The sequence below is a fragment of the Hippopotamus amphibius genome, chromosome 12, assembly GCF_030028045.1.
Source record: "Hippopotamus amphibius kiboko isolate mHipAmp2 chromosome 12, mHipAmp2.hap2, whole genome shotgun sequence".
Taxonomy (NCBI): Eukaryota; Metazoa; Chordata; class Mammalia; order Artiodactyla; family Hippopotamidae; genus Hippopotamus; species Hippopotamus amphibius.
This window is the reverse complement of record NC_080197.1, coordinates 30,889,704-30,910,387: the sequence shown is the minus strand read 5'-3', so window position 1 is coordinate 30,910,387 and position 20,684 is coordinate 30,889,704. Positions and strand designations below refer to the sequence as shown.

The window sequence follows — 20,684 nt, the reverse complement described above, 5'->3', positions numbered from 1 at the left end:
TGCACACCATCCCTCATCGCTAAATAGCTTCTACTAATGGCCTCCCCACTCCTTGTCCTCTAACAGCACCAGAAATGCTCTCAGTGGAGGGACTGAGCCTTAAGCTTTCTGGTCTCTCTGCAGTTCCTAGTGTGCAGGATAATCACAGAAGGGTTATGCCAAACAGGACCACCTGCTTTCTGAAATCAGTCTTCTCGTTGAACCAAGCATTTCCTTTTGAGAAGGAAACCAAAGTCAGGAATGGCATTGCCCCCAGGATCAGGACAGGTTGCAATGGGATTTTGGACACAATAACAAAAGAAAAAAACAGGGAGAAGAAAAGACATTCACTTATGAGAAGCTAGAAAACGAAACCTTGCTGTAAGTAGCAGTGTCATTAGAGAGAAATGTTGTGTATGTGCAGATTAAGAAAGAACATTTGAAATAAGCTTTCTCTCCCCCATTAAACCCTAGAATCCATGTGACCTTGAATGGATTCATACTCCTCCCTCCCTTCAGAGGGGAGGGGATGTTTGCATTACTCAGTGCCATTATTGGTGCAGGGTGTTGTTTATTTGTTTTAACAGCTTTTTCAGTTAATTTTAATATTCCTTCAACTTTATTCTATTAGTTAGCCTAAGTACATTTCAGTAAAGTTGGATCTACTTATTCTAAGAATAAGTAAAAAAGAATTTTTTATATAGACCATCTCAAAGTTGAACATCTGGAAATAAGTTGGCATCTGTTATCAGGTTATCTAGCCATGTATGAACATGTGAGTGATTACGTGTGTGTATAGCCTTTGAAATGGATTCAAACAATGGATTATTGACATATGCATGTAGTACTTTGTATACATAGACACATAGATATCTATGTGTGTATACAGATATAGACATAATTATTTTCAGTTGCCATCTGGTAATAACTTGGCATATGGTGTAACCTTAAATAGCTGTAACAGTATCTATTTTATGTATATATGCAGCTATACAAAGTTATGGATGTATGTCTATAAGTTTTAGATAACTTACTTCCAGTTGACATCTATTATATATTACATACATATGTGTGTGGATAGATACAGGTGCACATGTTATATTTATGGTGAGAAATATATATACCCAGTTACATATAAAGCTTCTTTTTTTTTTTCAGTTGGAATCCAAAATAAGCTAACATTTTATTCCATCAACCAAGATACATAGAAAGTATATATGCATAAGAGAAAATGTGTTGCTTTTCTCTAAGAAAGCCCAAGAGTCATAGGGGTTGCCTGAAATTACATATTACATTTATATTTATTACTAAAAATCAATAGTTTCAGTGTTTATCTTCTAAAGTGGCATAGGATCTAGTGGGCTCTATAAATTCAGGGCAGAGCCCAGGAATTATATCTTTCACTGGTATAATAGCCTTTATCCGGCGGCACGATAACGTGAACCATCAGAATTTGCAGAACTCTGAAGTTTCAGGTCTTGCAAGATTCTTGCTAGATTCAGCACTCCCATTCTACACTTAATCTTAGCCAAAAGGCCAAGAAGTGATAGCATTTCCACTCTAAATCAGGTGTTGACATGGTACTTGCCTCCCAACTCCTGTTTGGACCTGGGTCCCAGGAGCTGGGGAGAGCTTGGGAGAAGCTGCTCAGATGTGGTGCTCAGAAAGGTAAGACACTCACCATACGCTGTCACTGCCTTTGTCCAAGGGCTGTCCAATGGGGTCATAGTACACATCCACGCTGAGGTTCCGGTCAGTGTCATGAGCCGAGTTGAAGTTGGTGATCACTCGGGAGGGGATCCCAAAAGACCGCAGCACTGCAAGTCAAGGGCAGTCTGAGGACTCACGGTGCAGTGGAGGTGGTACCTTGGAGGAGTGGCTCCCTCTCCACTGCTGCCCACCCACCCAGCAAAGGCACGTCCACCCAGGGTACCTGTGTTGAGGGTCCCAGCGAAGACCCAGCACTGGCCGTATCGGACTGGCCTGAAGCCGGATCTTTGCCACTCCTTTAGAATCTCCACGCTGCCATTCCAATTCCTTGGGTGCTGGCCACCTGTGTAGTTACCGCTCCAGTTCCCAGAAACCACACCATTGTCATCATTTCCATTGATCTGGGCAGGGGAAAAAAAAAAACCCCAAAGGAATCAGCACAGAGAGTGACATGCAGAGTTCAGGGGGCAAGATAAGGAGACAAGGAAGGAAGCCAGGGAGCCTCCCTCAAGTGGATTTTCTGTGTCTTTCTGGGTGACTTGGATGAGAACTGTGAGAATGGTCCCCCTAGAGGTATCAAGCAGTATATGAATTTAAAAGTGCTTTCCTTAACAGGCCATGTTTGCCCCCAATTCACATATCATTCCCAGCTCACAGAGAAAACTGAGGCTCCCTGGCTTGTCAGTGACGAGGCAGGGACAGAAAACCAACCTGCAGGCAATTTCTGGCCAGAACTCATGCGCTGCTGTTGCTGCCTGACCTGGGGGTCCATGGTTTGAAGCTCTCTTTTGGTGTCCTAGTCTTCTAAAAAGGTCACTTTAGAACTTTAGCAACCAACTTCTTCTTGGAAAGAATGACGATGGACTGTTGCTTTTCATCCATTCATTCACTCAACTTAAGGCATGAATCTTGTGTAAGTAACAACCATGGTGCAATGTGGAAAGAGCGCTGGACTAGCGATCAAAAGATCGGAGCCTCTTAGTCTGAGTCTTTTGTAGACTCATATTGAAATATTTAGGGATGAAATGATATAATGTCTGGGATTTATCAAATAATCTGTGGAGGAGGAGACAGATGAAAAGACTAGCCTCGAGTAGGTAATTGCTGAAGACAGTGACAGGTACATAGGAGTTCATTTTGCTTTTTCCTCTACTTTTGTGAAGGTCTGAACTTTTCCATGATAAAAAGTTAAAAGAGAACGAAAGCAGGAGAAACCTGAGAGAAAAACAAATATTGTATAATATCGCTTATATGTGGAATCTAGAAAAATGGTACAGATGAACTTATTTGCAAAGCAGAAATAGAGACACAGATGTAGAGAACAAAGTAGGGATACCAAGGGGGGCAGAAGGGGTGGGATGAACTGGGAGATTGGGAATGACATGTATACACTACTATCTATAAAATAGATAACTAATGAGAACTTGCTATATAGCACAGGGAACTCTACTCATTGCTCTGTGGTGACCTAAATGGGAAGGAAATCTAAATAAGAGGGGATATATATATACGTATAACTGATTCACTTTGCTGTACAGCAGAAACTAACACCACACTGTAAAGCATCTATACTCCTATTGAAAAAAGAAAAAAAAAAAAAAAAAAAAAGGAGGAGAAACCCGAGTAGTCACAAGCCCAGCCTGGCCTCTTATCAGCTGGGTGATTGCTTGAGGGCAAGCTGATTCCCCTCTCTGGGCCTCAGTTCTTCCCCTTCCAACACAGGGAACATTAGAAACAAGCACACCCTCCGCTGTCTTCCAGCAGCCAAGTTTTCAGAGTTTATGAAACTTTGACTCGCGTTTATCCCAACCTTACAGTGAGAACTGCTCCTTCTCTCTGTGGGGACCACAAGGGCAAGGCCTAGGAGAACGAACAGTCAAGAAATGGAAGGATGCTTGCCCAGGACAAGTTGGCCCAGCCTTCCACCATACCCCCTCCAGGACGGTCTGGGCTGGAATTACAGGTTTGGGCCGGACGGGGTCCCTTCAAGATGGAAGAGTGCGTGGCCCATGGCCATCTCCTGAGTCCCAGGTGTGCCAGCCTCCCAAAGTGGTAATCAGCAGAGTCATCCCTGACTGAAAGCTGAGCGTTTCAAAGCCTCACACAGGCCATAATTAGCTCGTGGCCCAGCCCAACCAGGAGGGCTGGAGAGAGAGCAGGGAGGTGCAGCTGAGGAACCCGGCTCGGAGATCAAGTGGTTTGTCCGGAGGGCGGGAGTGAGTCAGTCGCTGCTGAAGTTGGCTGTGACCGCCACCCTCTCCTGAGCGAGGAGGCTCAGCCTCCTAAATTGCCTGAATCCAGCTTCCTTTGACCTTGGCGTTGGCTTTAATCCTGCCCCTCCCGGGCCACTTGGTTTTCAAGGATCAGCCCGAGGTCCCACTCCCTCTCTGCACTCCTCCTGGCCACCCTGGTTTCCACCATCTCCTCAGTGCCTCCACATTCCCGGGGCCCCCCACATCTGTCCTGCGAGGTTCAGCTTAAGAAGCCCTCTCCGATGACCCCCGGTAGCTATCCTGCAGTCAGAAGGTCGTTCAAATTTCTAACCACATAACTAGCTCGTTAGCTTGGATGTTCTCCAACTCAAAAGAGACTGGAAATGCCTAGTCCATTAATCAAATAAAAAAAGAAAAAAGTTAAAGACACTCTGAGTAAATATTTAGTTTCAGAGGGTTAAAGTTCAAGAACTCTCTGACTTTTAGCTTTTTCCTTCGTAAGTTTTGAGCAGGTTATCCATTGTGGGGATACTTTCTGATAGGCTGTGCTCTACACACTGAGTACAGAGCAGCGCGTTCCTCCAGCATCCAGCTTTATGTGTGTATCTGAGTGTGTGTATGCGTGTGCATGTGTCTGGGGAGTTGGGGACTGTTTTCTCACGCGGAGGGAATGGGTGAGTGAAGGAGGCCCCGGGTGGGCAGTTGGAGGTCTTATTTTGGCCGGACTCACAGGCTGAGGCCTTGAGCGAGTCACTTCAGCCCCTGGCATCAGTTTCCCCATCTAGACAATGACTGTGTTGTCCGCTGGCACTCAAGCCCTCTGTGCTGAGGAGGGAATGAGTCAGAGCAAAGGAGCTTAACACCTTTCCCAGGAGCCCCAGGGATGGAGCAAAGTCTCAGCTTTGCATCCTCCCAGCCCTGGCAGACACCCAGAGATCAAATCCCTTGTCATTCGAGGAAGGCCTCGTGATATAGTGGAAAGGGCTTTGGAGCCAGGCAGGCTGGGCCCAGTTCTGCCTTTGCCACTCAGTCCCTGTGTGTCTTGGGCATGTTCTTTAATTTAGAGAAGTGTCACACTCCACATGCGCGAAATGGGGATGGCCATAGCCACGAGATGAGTAGCCGTGCCTAACCCAGAGCTGGGTCTGATACACAGGAACAACTAGTTATTATGGTTTTTTTTTTTTTAGTCACTCACCATTGCACTCAGCACCCGGCCAACATATTTAGGGTCACTTCTGTTGGCTACATCCATAGCAGGGTCACGGCGATAATTCAGACTGTTATCCAGGATGGAGAGGCAAATGTTCAGAATGCCGTCTTCAAACTGTTCAAAATGGGACCATACGTTATGATGAAAGAAATGACGAGTAGTATCAGCTAATTGAGGGCACGGGGGCTAAGCCGGTTAGAACCGCGGACACTGCTTAGATCCTTCCACCCCGTGGCCTCTAGAGCTGAGGGGTTCTGAGCAACAACCACCCCGCCTGGCCTGTAACCCTGCAAATTTATCCAGAGCTCTCGCTGTACATAAGGCCCTGCACTGAGCCCCCTAAATTTAGTGGGACTCCCTCACTGTTGTGAACTTGAGAGCAATCACTTGGCCTGTCTGGGCCTCAATTTGTCCATCTTCATAACAGGGCATCAGGCCGAGCTCATCTCAAAATTTCCATCTGGCTCTGACACTGATCTCAAGCATATTACTCAGACTTTTGGGGAACTGATTATAAAGATACAGTGTCTCACTAAAACTGGAATTTGAAGCCATTTTCACAAAATAAGACTTACTTTCATCAATGCATCTCAAATGGAGAAGGCCAAGCTCTTTCTTGCCTTAGGGTCTTTGCATGTGCTGTTCCTCCTACCTCCAATGCTTTTCCTCAAGATATCTATTGGGCTCCCTTGCCTCCTTCATGTTTCTGATCAAAAGTTCTTTTCTAAGAGAGGCTAGTCCAGATCTCACCCATCAAAAATATCTTCCCTTCCACCCCCGGGTGCACCCTACGCTCTTACCCACCCCACCCCTCCTTTTTCTTTTTTCTTCTTTTCAGTGAAATTTGACACAGAACCCAACATATAAAACCAAACATATAAGGACTTCCCTGGTGGCGCAGTGCTTAAGAATCTGCCTGCCAATGCAGGGGACACAGGTTCGAGCCCTAGTCTGGGACGATCCCACATGCCACGGAACAACTAAGCCCGTGTGCCAACGACTGAAGCCCATGCATCTAGAGCCCGTGCTCCACAACAAGAGAAGCCACTGCAATGAGAAGCCTGCCTGCAGCAATGAAGACCCAACTCAGCCAATAAATAAATAAATAAATAGATCAATCAATCAATCAAAGTTTAAAAAAAACAAAAAACCCAACCTATAAACTATATGGCAGATGCACTCTGGGTGACTACAGAATAGGGTCTGGACATGGTAGACTGTGCACCTGTCCACCCCCTGCTGGACATCCAGGGCACCCCACCCAAGATACTTCTTTGTAATGTCTTCATTTGTCTGTTGGAAAAAAGAAAAGGTGGAGGGAATCCCTGAGTGTTTTTTAGACTGAGCAAACCTGGGAATTCTGTGGACTCAGATGTCATAGTAATGAAGGACCTTTGAAAGATCGAATGCACACACCAAGCAAGCTTCATCACATTCTTACATGGAATGAATAACAGAAACTGCTTTATTGTCCCAAGTGTCTCTATTGGGTCTTATCCTCCTTTGTGTATCATGGTACCAATAACACTTCGTTGCATCAATTTAGTTATGTGTCTGTTTTGCTCACTAGATTGTGACCGCCTCAAAGCCAGGAAATCCATCTTATCCATCTCCAGTATCCACAGTGTGCAGCTTAGGGCTTGCCACATAGTAGATTGTCAATAAATGTCTTCTGAATGGATGAATGAGTAGAAGGCAGGCAAGTGAACAGACTTGGGAACTTCTACCTGTCTGTGGGGCCAGTGCTGAGCTTCTTGGGTATAACAGGGACATTACCACCAGCCTTTATGATCCTTTTACCTGTCCGTAGTTCCAGCCAATCATGCTAATTCGATTTGCACTTCCCGCAAAGATGATGCCAGCATCTTCCTGAACGTACTCCTCTCTCTCAGCATGGTTACCCATAAAGACATCATCGGCTGTTTGACACAAAAAACAGATATTAGGGGTGGGAATCCTACAGAGGCCTATAGAGACCAGTTTTCCTCTTAGTCCTGAGAACCCACCTGGGGGCTGGAGCAAGCCACACCTGCAACCCTTCACCCAACCTCCACTGACGAGTGAAGTCTTGGGTTACAATGCTTCTACCTCCTATTATGGGAACAATGAGCTTAAAAAAGACGCTGGGATGACTTGAGAATCTGAAAATGAGACCTCTGGGAATGAAACACTTGCTTCTTCAGGCACAAGCTCTCTCCACGCTACAGAATTGTGCTTTGGTCATTACACTGCACTATACAGTTTTCAAAAGCTCATGAGATCCCTGCAATAGCCCCCAAAATAGCAGAATGTCCACTTAATAGTGAGGAATTTGAGGCTCAGAAGGGTAGAATGACTGCCAGACTCACATAGCTGGTTAAGTGGCCGAGCTGAACTCAAATCCCTGGCTGCTGACTTTTAGCTGTGCCGTTTCCATATTCCACAAACTTTCCCTAATCAAACCTGAGCCCATGAAAATCATTCCCCCCATCTCCTTTCCACGGGCATCGGCTAGTGGATGGCTGGGGGTGTGGGTGGCTGGGTGCCTACCTTGCAACCAGGGGTTAAAGAGCAGTATGAATGTTCCAAGTTTCACAGTGGAGTCTCTGCCCTGGGAGGAGATCTGAATGGTCAGTGTGTACCTTCCTATGGGTGCATTAGCAGGACTGAGGATGGAGATGCTCAGAACATTGTCCTTGGTGGACAGAAGTTGTGCGCCCCAGCCAGTGCCACTTATTCTGTTGGAGAGTGGAAACACAGCCTTTGTCTTGGCCGACTCTGAGGGATAAGGCCCTGTAAAAGAAGACATAAGACAATGAAAACCAAGTAGTGTTGGCTAGACCGTGGGGAGAAACTAGATTCCAATGTAACTGCAGGGGCCCTCTGGGAGATGTCATACAATGAAGCATTGTGTTATGGTGCTTGGAGGCACCTGGAGAGACCACATGGGCCAAATCCCTCTTGATGTGAAGACTGTGACCGTCAGGCTCAGAGATAGGCAGAAACCTGCCTAAAGTCACACCAAGTCAGTGGCAGAGCTGGGCTAAAGCCCGGTACTGCCACCACCACCATCACCACTATCCCTTGGATGCACAGCCCCAAGGTCTATTCAAATGTGTGTATGCGTCAGGGGAAAGCAGTGAGCTGGTACCTGTGGAGGCTGTGAATGTCACACTTCCTCTAGGGCTGAGGCTTCGCTGTAAGGTCAATGTAATAGAGAAGAGTTGGCCTCTCCGCATGATGGGCTCCTTGCTGTAGAACTTGCTGGTATGATGTGCCTGCCGGTTGGAGGTTGTCTGCCAATCGATACCCTGGATTTCTAAAGCCGTGAGACAGAAAAGAGGACTTGAGATCCTGGGAGGCAAGGGATGGTGGTGTGGGGGAAAAGGTGTAAGTTACGGAAGAGACAGCTTTCAGACAGGGCTCGTTGGGCAAGAATCTTCTAGGAAGAATCACATTAAAATGCAAGCAAAGCAAGCACTTCACAACTTATCTGCCGTTTCAGGCTGCTGAAGCTGCACACACGAGTCTCACTTCCCCCTCTACCTGGGTGACTGTCACTCAGCCCTCAAGAAAGTAGCTTCACCCAATCTGCCAGGAGAACTGAGTAACCAATTCTGTCCACTTTATCCTCCTTTCTTTGTGGATGGGGCTCACACAGAACTGGAAGGAAGCTACTTCTCTCGAATCCACCACCCTGGCTTGGCCTCCTGGCTTTTTGCTTTGTGTCTTCCCAGACACCAGTACCTTCTATCACTCCAACATCCAGCAAACATGTACCCGCGTCATCTGTGCTTTATATGTGCAACACCTTGGTGTTGGCCTGGGCCTCTGATGCTGGGGAGGATAACGTGACCCTGAGAAACATTTTGAGGCTGGAGATTGGGCAATCACTGTCCTGGAGGGTCCTTCAAATGCTCACTGGGCAAGTGTCGTCTAAGGCCATGAGATCCCTGGATAAGACCCTGAGGACAAACACCTCAAAATCCACCCCCCCCCAACTTCTCAGGTGACTGGGGAGGTGAGGGAGGTAAGCTGAGAAGCATTTCAGCAAAGAAAGATTCCAGGAGATATGAAGAGTTTAGCCGATTTAAACCTTTTGAGATATTTAAATCCTTTGGGTTATGTTTGAGACGTTCCACCACCCAATCTTCTGCAAACGAAACGGGCCTCTGTCTTTACGATGTGGCCACAGCTATAACTGGAGTGGGGTGGCCCATACCAGAACCAGGCACAACTCTTGTTTATAGGTGTCTGTCTGTGTTCATCAGAGTGTGACTCGATTTTTGTATTGTGATGCCTAGCACACTGCTTGACTGTATTAGGACAATTAGATAAACAGATGAGGGAATAAATGAACAAACAATCATAAAACTAATGTCATGCAATGACCATCATGACTAGAGCTCCAAATTCAATCTATAAGGAAACGTGTATATCGGGATATTCATTCAATAAACATACAGAGAATACCTATTATTTGTAGGACACTCGGTAAGACAATGTGGAGTGTGTGAAAATATATGAAAAGTAGTTTTAGCCCTCAAAGAGCTTCAGAGGCAATACATCAGAAAGAATGATGGAATGAGGTAAATCCAATCTCCCCCCAAAAAGGTATCTAGGAGATGCAGGCAAGAATCACTTTCAGTTATAGGAATCAGAAAACAGTTCATTGAAAATGCCGGGCCTCGAAGGAAGAGAGAATTTTGTCAGGTGCGTTCCAGACAACAGGCCGAGAGACCCAAGGCCCAGGAAAGCAAGTGTCTCCTTTGGCTAGAGCAGAGGCCTCTCCTGGAAGAGAAAGGGAAGGCAGAGAGGGCGTGGCTCCAGGGTGCGCCTGGGGCTGGGGGCTCCCACCCAAGCAGCTCCGGAGCCGGGCAGAGGCTCATCAGAGACACACTCTCTTGAGTGGGACATAGACTCTAGGGTGATGGGCCCAAGGCTGCTGCTGAAGTGGGGCTCGGGGTGATCTTGCCACAAGCTCAGGGTGCTCAAGATTCATTCATTCACACGCCCATTAGTTCATTCATTGAACAAATAGTTATTGCAAAAATAAATTAATAAGTTTTTTGCAGTGCTAAAGTTCAGGCACACTAAAACATTCATGCAGTCAACAAGTATCTATTGAATGAAGGGCAGGGCAAAGGGAGGGAAGGTGGGACAGAAAGAGGGAAGAAAGGAGATGAACATTCCTATACGTAAACATTGAATGGCTACAGTTCAGATCTCAGGCAGTCTCTGGCAAGCATCTAGCTCTATGTGACTTGCAGAGAGCTGGTTTGTGAAATGCTTGGACTGTCTAGGGCAACGTCCCCACCTTTTAAACCCCTGGCTCTTACCAACTGTGCTCACTGCTTTCTGTGCTTGGGGTTCGGTAGAGCTTTACTCACTGTCTCGTTTTAGATAAAAGAGCTCTTAGGTCACATGTGTGGTCTGAGGTCACACAAACCTCTCCAGAGATCCTTCCCCTCTCCCAAACCCCAAAGGATGTATGCCTTCTCCTCAGGAGAAGCTCATTATCCTTGATGATGGGCTCTTTGGGAACAGAAAGTATGCCCTCAGAGAGCCCTCGGTCTAGCACGGGGTAAGGAAAGAGGGGCGGCAGAGATTCCCACCTGTAGCTGGCATCTACCTTCCCTCCAACAAGCCCACATCCTTCTTTGTTGTGCCAAGGCTTATGCACTGTTTACTATAGCTGTGCCAGTAGCAGAAGTGTCTCCACAAATAACAGGTGTTGGTGAGGATGTGGAGGAAAGGGAACTCCCCTGCACTATTGGTAGGAATGTAAATTGGTACAGCCACTATGGAAAACAGTATTGAGTTTCCTCAAAAACCAAAACCAGAACTACATATCATCCAGCAATTCCACTCTTGGGTATATATTTAAAAAATACAAAAATACTAATTCAAAAAGATACATAAACCCTGATATTCGTATCAGCATTTTTTACAATAACAAGATATGGAAGCAACCTAAATGTTCATCAATAGATGAGTAGATTAAAGAAGATGTGGTACATATAGACAAAGAATATTACTCAGCCACAAAAAAGAATGAAATTTTGCCATTTGCAACAACATGGATGGACCTGAAGGGTATTATGTTTAGTGAAATGTCAGACAGAAAACAAATACTGTATATTATTACTTATATGTGGAATCCAAAAAAAAAAAAATGAAATGAATGAATATAACAAAACAGAGAGAGACTTACAGATACAGGGAACAAACTAGTGTTACCAGTTAGGGGGGCCGGGGGACAAGAAAGAGGTAGGGGATTAAGAGGTACAAACTACTACTTGTGGAATGAATATATTACAAGGACAGATTGTACAGCACAGGAAATACAGCTGATACTTTATAGTAACTTTAAATGGAGTGTAATCTATAAAAATATTGAATCAACTACTCTTCGACTCAAAAAAGGATTTGCATGGAAAAAAGATGAATCAGCATGCAAAAGTACACATAGCCAGTTTATATAGGTTTGCTTAAGTCCTGAAAAATAAAACAATTCTAACTACCAAAAAAATAGTAGATATGTCTCCCTTTCATCCCAGAACCCAATGGCTTGTTTGTAGGGAAGATGACAAAGAAGAGACTGAGCTCCAGTGTCCCTTAGCTGCAGACAAACCAAAAGGAGATGAAGGGCGCTTTGCATGCACTAGGTGAGGGCCTGGAGCGACTGAGATGGTCATCTCTGCTTCTCCCAGCGTGAGCCCCCGCATGAAGCAGTCTTGCTCCTCACTGGGGTGCTTGTGGGACGTGCAAGGCTTCTCTGAGGCTGAGGAAAAGCAGGACTCACATTTGTCATCAGTCTCCTATGTGTCAACTGCTGTTAACAGCGCACAGAGCACCTTACACATCATCGATGAAATCCTTACAGAAACTGGAAAACGAGGGGAGGATTAGCAGATACACACTACTATATGTAAAATAGATAAACAACAAGGTCCTACTGTATGGCGCAGGGAAGTATATTCAGTATCTTGTAATAACCTATAATGGAAAAGAATATGGAAAAGAACATATATACACAGTTATATATATACATATATATGTATAACTGAACCAGTTTGCTCTGTACCTGAAACTAACACAACACTGTAGATCATTAAAAAAAAAAAACTGACACTTAGAGAGATAAATATATTATGTGAGGTCATATACATAGTGACTGGCAGAGCCAGGATTCTGGACCCAGGTCTTACTGACCCTCCCTGTTGCCATGGTCCCCTGTTCTCCACCTGGGAGGGAGACCCTGGTAGAACCTTCAGTCCAGAAGTCACCCAGGTGGGGAGGGGCCCTCACCATGCATCGTCCTCCCTTCTAGCATTTGCATCCTGACACGGAGGAGAGAGTGAGCACCTGGAAGGGTGTGTTTCAAAGGGCATTCTACGTGGGAGGTGAGTAGAAGGGTGGAAGGGGAGCATCCCTGCATCACCGAGGAGACAGGCAGGTTGAGTGCACGCTCACAAAGCCCCCCGTGGTTCCTGAAACCCTGGGGCTGCCTCCCTCAGTCATTGCCCAACACTAGGATTGGCCCTGCCAGCCCCAAATCTGATGTTCCTGTCTGTGGACTATCCAGGGGCCTTTGTTCTCCCACCCGCCACCCCTTGACATAGCACTAATCACTGCCAGAGTGTGTTGTAGGAAGGATAGTGCCGGGTGTCGGGGAGATGCACAACCGCCCGAGTGTTTTCTCAAGTTGACAACTTCAGTGATGTTGAAGAGGCTCAGAGCTCTGTCTTGCACCTGCCTGGATGATGGGCAGGGATGAGAGGAGAGTGACTTTGTCCCTGCAATTGACTCATCAACACAGACTCTCGAAAACAACAGGGGGAGAAGAGGCCTTACAGACCAAGCGCCTCCCCCAACCCTTCCTCTCGCTGTGAGGACTTGGAGTCCCAGGAGGCGGTTTGTCCACAGTGGGATGTTTCTGAACTCTCATTCAGGGCCCATCTCACCATCCCACACCACCTCCTTGAATCACCGCTTAACTCCACCATTAGGCGGGGAGCAATCTCCCCAATTTCTTTATCCTGAGAATATCAGTGCCACCAGTACCACTAATGCGGTAGCAAATGATAAATGTCTACCTCAATATTCACTGGCTCCTCCTTTCTTGGTAATAAAATCCCCCATGTTAATGGCCAGCTGCCCTGCAGCTGGGGTTCACGTGAATGAGTTCTAGCCAATGACTTGTAGGTGTAAGTGATGTGTATTAACTTCTAGGTGAAATTCACCATTTGGACCATTTAAAGCACACCGTTCAGGGGCATTTAGTATATTCACAATGTTGTGCAACCATTACCACTATCTAGTTTCAGAACTTTTTCATTAACCCCAAATAAATCTCCCAGCCATTTGCAGTCACTTCCTATCCCCCCTCTAACTGCAGCTCCTGGCAAACACTGACCTACTTTCTGTTCCCCTGAATTTGCCTATTCTGGTTATTTCATATCAATCGAGTCACACATGCATGTATTCTTTGAGTCTGGTTTTTCACTTAGCATCATGTTTTCAAGTTTCATCCACATGGTAGCATTTATCAGTAGTTCATTTCTTCTTTATGGCTGAATAATATTCCACTATGTATATATACTGTGTTTTGTTCATGGGGGACAACGGGGCTGTTTCTACCTTTTGGCTCTCGTGAATAGTGCTGGTAGGAATGTTCCTTTGCAAGCATTTGTTTGAATACCTGTTTTCAATTCTTCTGAGGAAACCTCTTTTTCAAAACAGTTGGCAAATGCCCTTAGCCCGCTCACTTCCATCTTCTTCCACCTGCTGCCCAGGGCGTGGGTATGATGTGGACTCAGCGCTAGACCACCACACAGCTCTGGATGCCCCCCTCAGGACATCAGAGTGGGGACCTGCACAGACCCCAGGCCCCTGGGGATTGTGCAGCTGTCCTCCCCACCAGAACGCCTACATCCAGACCTACTGTGTTAGGAAGGAGTAAACTTCTGTCCTGTTTATTTCTCTAAGCCAGTGTTATTTGGGGTTCACTGTCACTCACAGCCAAATCTAATTACATATACCTGATACTGTAACCCCCCGTTGTTCTGTGGTCCACCATTGGCAGGGGTAACATGAGAAGCACAGAACAGATTCCATATTAAGAAAGGGGGCTCATGAGGTAACCGTCTCCATCCTTATTAGCTGGGGTCTGTAATCGAACTCACCTGCAGCAGACGGGGAGGATGACTTGGTTGCAGGTGTGGGACTGAGGTTTTCACCTGCTGCTCATGGGAGGACCACAGAGAGCTACTGGCAGGTGCCCATCACATAATGATGCTCCAGGGGATGCATCTTCCCCACCTGCCCAGACCCTAATCCCTAGGTCTCTTCTCTAGACTAAGATTATTTTTAATCCTACAGATTTCTAGAGTTAATTGGTGCTGACAGACATATTAAACATCATCTAGCCAAGTGTCTTCAAGCTTTTGTTAGAGACTGCTTTAATACGGAAATTCACATTGTACATCATTTACATACATGGGTCTATAATTGACGCAAAGTTTCACAAAACAATACTGACCCTTACTGTGTACAATGCACTGATCTTTTCTACTTCTTTTTAAAAAAAAATTTGCTGGTCACAATCCATTAAACTGATTTCACAGCTTGCTGGGTGACAGCTGGCAGCTTGTAAAACAGTGATGTGATCCCATATTCCCATATGACAGGTAAGAAAACTGAGGCCCTGGAAGGGGAAGCCATCTGCTGAGGTCACAGTGTAGTTTAGAGGCAGAGCTTGGCTCAGAAACCAGGTCTTAGATCCTGGCCCCTGAGGGGTTGTGAGTCATTCCCAACGCCCCCCTCACCTCTGGGAACCAGGATGTCTGCAGCTCCTGGCCAGGCCCCCACTTGCTCCAGCCCTCACCACTCTCTTCTTTCTCTCTCTCTAGCCTGTGCCCCCACATTCAGACATTTGCAATCCCTGTGCAGCATGGGTGGTACAATTTCTTGGCACCCAGGAGTTGGGGAAATGGGGTTCCCTGGGTGGCTGAGCAAGGGGATGGAGAGGCTCCCGGGATGAAGGCGAATGAGCCCTGAACCGGTGGTCCAAGCAGCCTTGAGCAAGGCCTCAGCATCTTTGCAGAAGAGGACAGTGAGACTGAACATCCTCCCTTGTAGGGTTTTTGTTGGGATCCCACGTGTGCCCATCACCAGCACCTGGGCCCCTGGCTGGGGGTACAAATGCCTAAGGATCCCGCACATAATGGCACCAGCAACACAGGATAGAGGAGGCTTCGAGCTTTCTTAGGGGCTGCCATTGAGGACCTTGGATGTGCAGACACAGTGCTAAGCGTTTTACCTGCATCTGTCCTTTCATAGTTACAATCCCCTCTATGTTGTCATTCCCATTTCACAGATGAGAGATTTGAAAGTCCAGTCAGGTGACATCACTTGCCAAATATCCCCCATTCAGGCAGAGCCTGGCCCGAGCCCAGCCTGGAAGCCGATGCGGTCTGACCACACTCAACTCCACACCGCCACGTGGCAGCCAGCTGAAGTGGTGGTGGCAGTGGCAATGACCTGGGCATGGTTCCAGGAAGCTGCCAGAGAGGAAGGGCCACCCACGGCCTCCTCCCTGCCTTGACATTACGTGGTCAGAGTGTGAGGGGAGGAAGGAAGAAGGATTCTGGGTCCCCTTCACTGCCAGAGAGTTTAGCATCTCAGACCCTCGCTGCGCACGAGGACCCCCCGGAGAGTTCATATTCGCCTGCGTTCCACCACTAAGCAGTGAAACTAGGATCTCTGTGTTAGGTCCAGTGGTAATTTTTTTCCTTAAACTCTCCTGGTGATTCTAACACGGGGCTGGAGCCAGGACTGAGAATCACTACCTTAGGCCTTTACACTATATAGCGTTTACACTAATCAAAGCTTCTTTACATGAATTCTTTTCCCGGAGACACATAGCCACTCTGGGAGGGAGGAAGGGGAGAAATCGGCGTCTCCTATTTACAAAGCAGGAAAACAGCCTGAGAGAGAGGAATGCAGACTCCTTCTGGACCCCTCGCAGCCCCTACCAAAGACCTGGGGCCTCGTTCCCTCCGATCCTAAGCAATAGGGGAAAGCATTTCCTCACTTCAGCTCACACCCAGGCTGGCATGTGGGCCCTGGGGAGGAGAACGATTGCTGCATCTGTAGAGCGCAGCCCAGCAGGTGGAGGCTGAGGCCAGAAGTTAACTGAGGTGAAGCGAGCAGCACAGGTAGCAGCACGGGGCTTGGACATGGGGAGAGAGCCGCCAGCACCCCAGCTCCCAGGAAAGGTGTTCTGCGCAGACCCACAGCCCAGAATGGCATGGGTCCTGTGCGGACTGGGGCGTGAGGCCAGAGAGGGTACGTCCTGAAGACGGAGCTCTGCCCAGCAAAGCAGCTGGCAGGAAAGCTCACCGTCCCAGCAGGACGGGGCACCAGTCCCCAACACAGAGGTTCTGGCCTCCCGCAGACAGAGGTCTGCGTCCGGGTTTGAACCCTGAGGATTCTGCCTCCGACCAGGGCCTCCGAGTGGCTTTGAGGATGGGGAACAATGCTTCCCCTCCACAGTGGGTCCAGCATCTGTGTCCACAGCCTGCATTCCTGTCCAGCGTGGGGCTCTGGCCTGGGTGCGTGGCAGGCAGAAGGTGGCCGACCGCGTTGTGCAGAAGGCTGCCAGGCCCTCCTCCACCACGTCATCCCCCTCAGGAGGCAGAATAACCGCACTCTGCGGATTCCAACAAGAACCTTAACCTGGGAGCCGGACGCAGCCCTGTCAGACCAGCACGCTGCGACCCTGATAGTCCCCTGGGTGACACGCACCCAACCACCCACGTTCCTTTTCCTGCTCCCTCCTCCCAGAACACTCCTCACCCCACAAAACGGCTTCTGACCGAGTCCAACTCATTGTCCCTACCAAGTGCCTCCTGGGTCCCAGGGTCTTTCCTACCCCAAACCACGGCCAAGGTTAATCCCCTGCTCCTCTTGGCCCCCTGGCACTTGCTTGGATTTGTAATGCAGCCTAAATGACCATCCACTGCGAGCCCACCGAGGGCAGAGACCGCACCTCACGATCTCTGCGCTCCCGCTGCGCCTCGTGGCTCCTTCCCTGGGTGTCCAGTCAGCAAACCCGTTCATTCAGGGGCCGCTTACTGCCACCTGCTCGGCCAAGTGACCGGGATGGGCCAGGAACCACAGGTGTGACAGATTCAAGGGAGGGACGGTGTTTCCCAGTCTCTCTTTTTAAAAAATTGATTTTCTCTGAACTTATCACCCTCCCCATTCCATGGTGACCTTAGAACATCTGGTGGATCCAGAAGTTGAGCCTTAAGAGCTCGATGTCTGCATGGGTCACAGGCACGGACACACTTGGCCCCTGGGGATGTCACGCAGGGCTCCCGGTGGGCAGGCTGCTGTGGGTGCACCCCCCCCCCCATTCCCCCCGGGGATGAGCCCCTTCTGGGGCCCACCGCTCTCTGTCCCCGGCTTTCCTTTCATGGCCAGAGAGCAGTCCGTACTGAAAGGAGCCTGAGGCTCTATCCATTTCAAGCCCTTCCTCTTGCATAGGGAGCCTGAGGCTCAGCGGCAGCAGACGGTAACAGAGTTCAAACGAGGAATCAGATTCAGTCCTGCTTTCCCGTGTTGCAGATGTCACCTGCACTCATGGACCAGCTGGGCTCTGGTAGCAGGAAAGGGTGCTGCTGAAACCTTGTCTGAGCCCTGCTAGCAACACTCCAGGGGACCCTGGTAACTGTCTGCCCCTTCCTGGGCCACCTCCTCCTCTGGAGGGAGGGAGACGGCCTGGGTGGCAGCTAGCATCCCCTCTTGCTAAAGTCTACAGGATCCAAGGCACCCCTTGCTAGCAACCCAGCACTGCTGCGCGTTCACGGGAGGAAGTCGGGAATAAGGGAAGGATCCATTTTCACAGCCACACTGTCCTGGTGTTTGTGACCTCTGAAGTAACCAGCATTTCCCTTTTGCATTGTGCTGAGCAATGTCTTCGGTAAACTTTCCTGCAGCCCTAACCGCCATTCACAATATCTTACCAGTTTGACTCATGCCTTGTTTGGGTTTGGCATTGCTGCCAACCCACTAGGGTGAGCCAGGACAGGCAATAATTAGCCTGCTGCTCAGCAGGGGTGCCATCTAAAAAGTCTGGTTCTCAAAGTCACCGCGGAGCCAGAGGACTCGCGCTCCCCAGCGGTGCTTTTCTCACCCCCTTCCCTGGTGCCACTGGTAGGAACTGTCCTCGGTACACCTGCTCCTTCTGCTCCTGGTGGTTTCAGCTCATCAAGTCACTTTCAAAGAGCTCGCTGGTGCTTCTGGATGTATAGTTTACTTAGGAGCATTCCAGCGCTGCTGAGTATTTCTTTTAAATCAGCTTACGTGCTGTCACTCCCTCCCTCCTTTGTAGCTCTGAGACGCACTTTTCTTTGCTTAAGTTACTGACAGCTGGTAAAACTGCACTGAGAAACACAGAAAGCAGGATTGAAAAGGCAAAGCTTGTCCATCTGTCTAAGGGGACGTGACCTCCAGCTGTATTGAAGACTCTGCCCATTACTCAGGACTCCATCCCAAACATGCTCTAGCCTGAGACCATGCTAGAGGGACTAGGCAGCCACTGAGAAAGAGGTGCCTCTGAAGGGAACCCTAAAATACCAAGGTCTAACCTTCAGAGCCCCCAAGGCACCTGTCCCGAGCTGGACACTCTGGCCTCTCAGCTGGCCCAGGAGAAGCATGCAAGCCCAGCGGGGACTGGTAGAGAAGATGCCTTGCACTCACCAGACATGGTTCTGCCTCCTCTGCTTCCTCTCTGGTCTCTTCTGGGAAATCACGGATAGTGTGGGGTGACCGACTGCTGGGATCGCCTTACCATTTATAGAAGCCTCTCCTACACACCCCAATTAGGATTCTAATGAGGTGGGCGAGGCACCAGGTCATTCCTGTAGTGCCTGTAAACATTTCACTTACGACATACTTGTCATCCAGTGGTCATCCTGCTTGTGCAACACCAGCTTGGGGAGAAGAGGGGAGATAAGGAAAAAACGCAGAGTTCCGTTTTATGATTTTTTTCTCAAGATGAACAACTTCCTGGATCATCGGATTTAGGAACTGATGTCATGCTTCTCCTGAAGTAGCTTGTCCAGAGCCGATGCTGAGAAGTGCCCTGGGGGTCAAAGAACTGTCTCCCCAAGAACCCAGAGCAGAAAGTTGCCTAGTCCTTTCTCACCATCCGCACACCTGGTGGTCTCCACTCGCATGAGGGGCGTGAGATGCTCATCACGGTTCAGGTTGCAGTGTGCCAGAAAGAGCTCTTGATTTGGGGTTAGGAGCACTCAGTTCCCATGCTAGCTGGATGCTGGGCCATCACTGAACCTTGACGCTTGGAAGCTCCGTCTGTGGCTTGGGGGGAGGCATGCCCACCCTTCTCACCTCACTAAGTGGGGGCACAGTCAAATGAGGTGATGTGAGTGGAAAGTGCATTGTGCACCATAATGGATTAAATCCAGTTGCCATCTGGAATCAAATGTCAGTTTCGTTCCAGATGCAGGGGGAAGGGAGGGGAGGGTGGTGCTCTTTTTAATTGAGGCAGAGGGGACCACCCCTGAACCTATAGCTGGGACATAGCTTCATTCTGGTTCTGCCACGTGTTCTCTGTAACACTGGAAGGTAAGTCACGGACCCTCTCTGAGCCCAGGTTCTACGTTGGTTAAAAAGAGGAGGGGGAGACACTCACTCCACATTTTTTGTTTGCTTGTTTGTTGTTTTTAAGGGGATGTATTTTTTTCAAAAGATCCTATTGTGGCTATTTATGAGTTCCAAGGTTTCCTGTGCTAGACAAAGGAGCTTTAAAACATGACAATTGTTCCAAGGGTTCGTGACAGGGTGGAATCTTCTCCAGGCTTCCCACAGACGTGGAGTGGGAAGGAAGCACCATACATGCGGAGGTCTTTCGGGAGAAGGTGGGAATGCTGGATCTTGAGGAAAGGGAGCCTGAATAGACAGGCGGATGGGAAAAGAGGAATCCACATCGTGTCTCTGTTCTCTGGGCTCCCGCAGCCCTGGATACACTTTAAGACCTCTCTTACCAAATACATCTCCCTGCGCTGGGACCATCTGGTTATGTCTGTCCCCATCACGCACTCTCTGAAGGTCCAGGCTGTGCATTATTCACATCTTCTCAGAACCGAGCATGGGCCTGTCACATGGCAGGAGCACACATTTTTGAATGAGTGGATCAATCTCTCAGTGTAAAGCTGGAAGTAACTACCATCAGTGTAGGGCCCACCCTGGGCAGGCACTGGCTAAACACTTCACATGTATTACCTTTCCTTGTCTTCAGATCAATCCTACGGCATAGGGATGATTACTTTTGCTATCTTACAGGAGGGAGAGATGGGTTAACCTGAGTCTTTGTGACCAGGAGATTCATACCCGTATGTGAGCAACTCCAGAGCCTGTCTGCTTAACCTGGAGTTTGGCTGCCCAAGTGAGATGAGACCTCAGACTTTCCCAGGGCTCTGGCGGCTCTGTACCCATGGCCCCATGGAAGGTGGCCATTGTTGGCTGTGGCAGATGACCCAGAAGAGAGCAGGGCATGG

General features: G+C 48.4%; 1 protein-coding gene across 1 annotated transcript in view; it reads right to left on the bottom strand.

Annotated features, from left to right (window-relative positions):
- The window catches only part of TGM3 (transglutaminase 3), a 39,467-nt gene extending 20,516 nt beyond the window's left edge, over positions 1-18,951 (bottom strand). Inside the window, exons 1-7 of the mRNA XM_057702551.1 lie at positions 18,865-18,951; positions 8,246-8,413; positions 7,645-7,887; positions 6,916-7,034; positions 5,101-5,229; positions 1,913-2,090; positions 1,661-1,796 (exon numbers count right to left, since the gene is read on the bottom strand). Coding sequence (XP_057558534.1) covers positions 1,661-1,796; positions 1,913-2,090; positions 5,101-5,229; positions 6,916-7,034; positions 7,645-7,887; positions 8,246-8,413; positions 18,865-18,871 — 980 coding nt within the window. The 5' untranslated portion in view covers positions 18,872-18,951. The remainder of the gene's footprint in view (positions 1-1,660; positions 1,797-1,912; positions 2,091-5,100; positions 5,230-6,915; positions 7,035-7,644; positions 7,888-8,245; positions 8,414-18,864) is intronic.
- Positions 18,952-20,684: the final 1,733 nt, after the last annotated feature.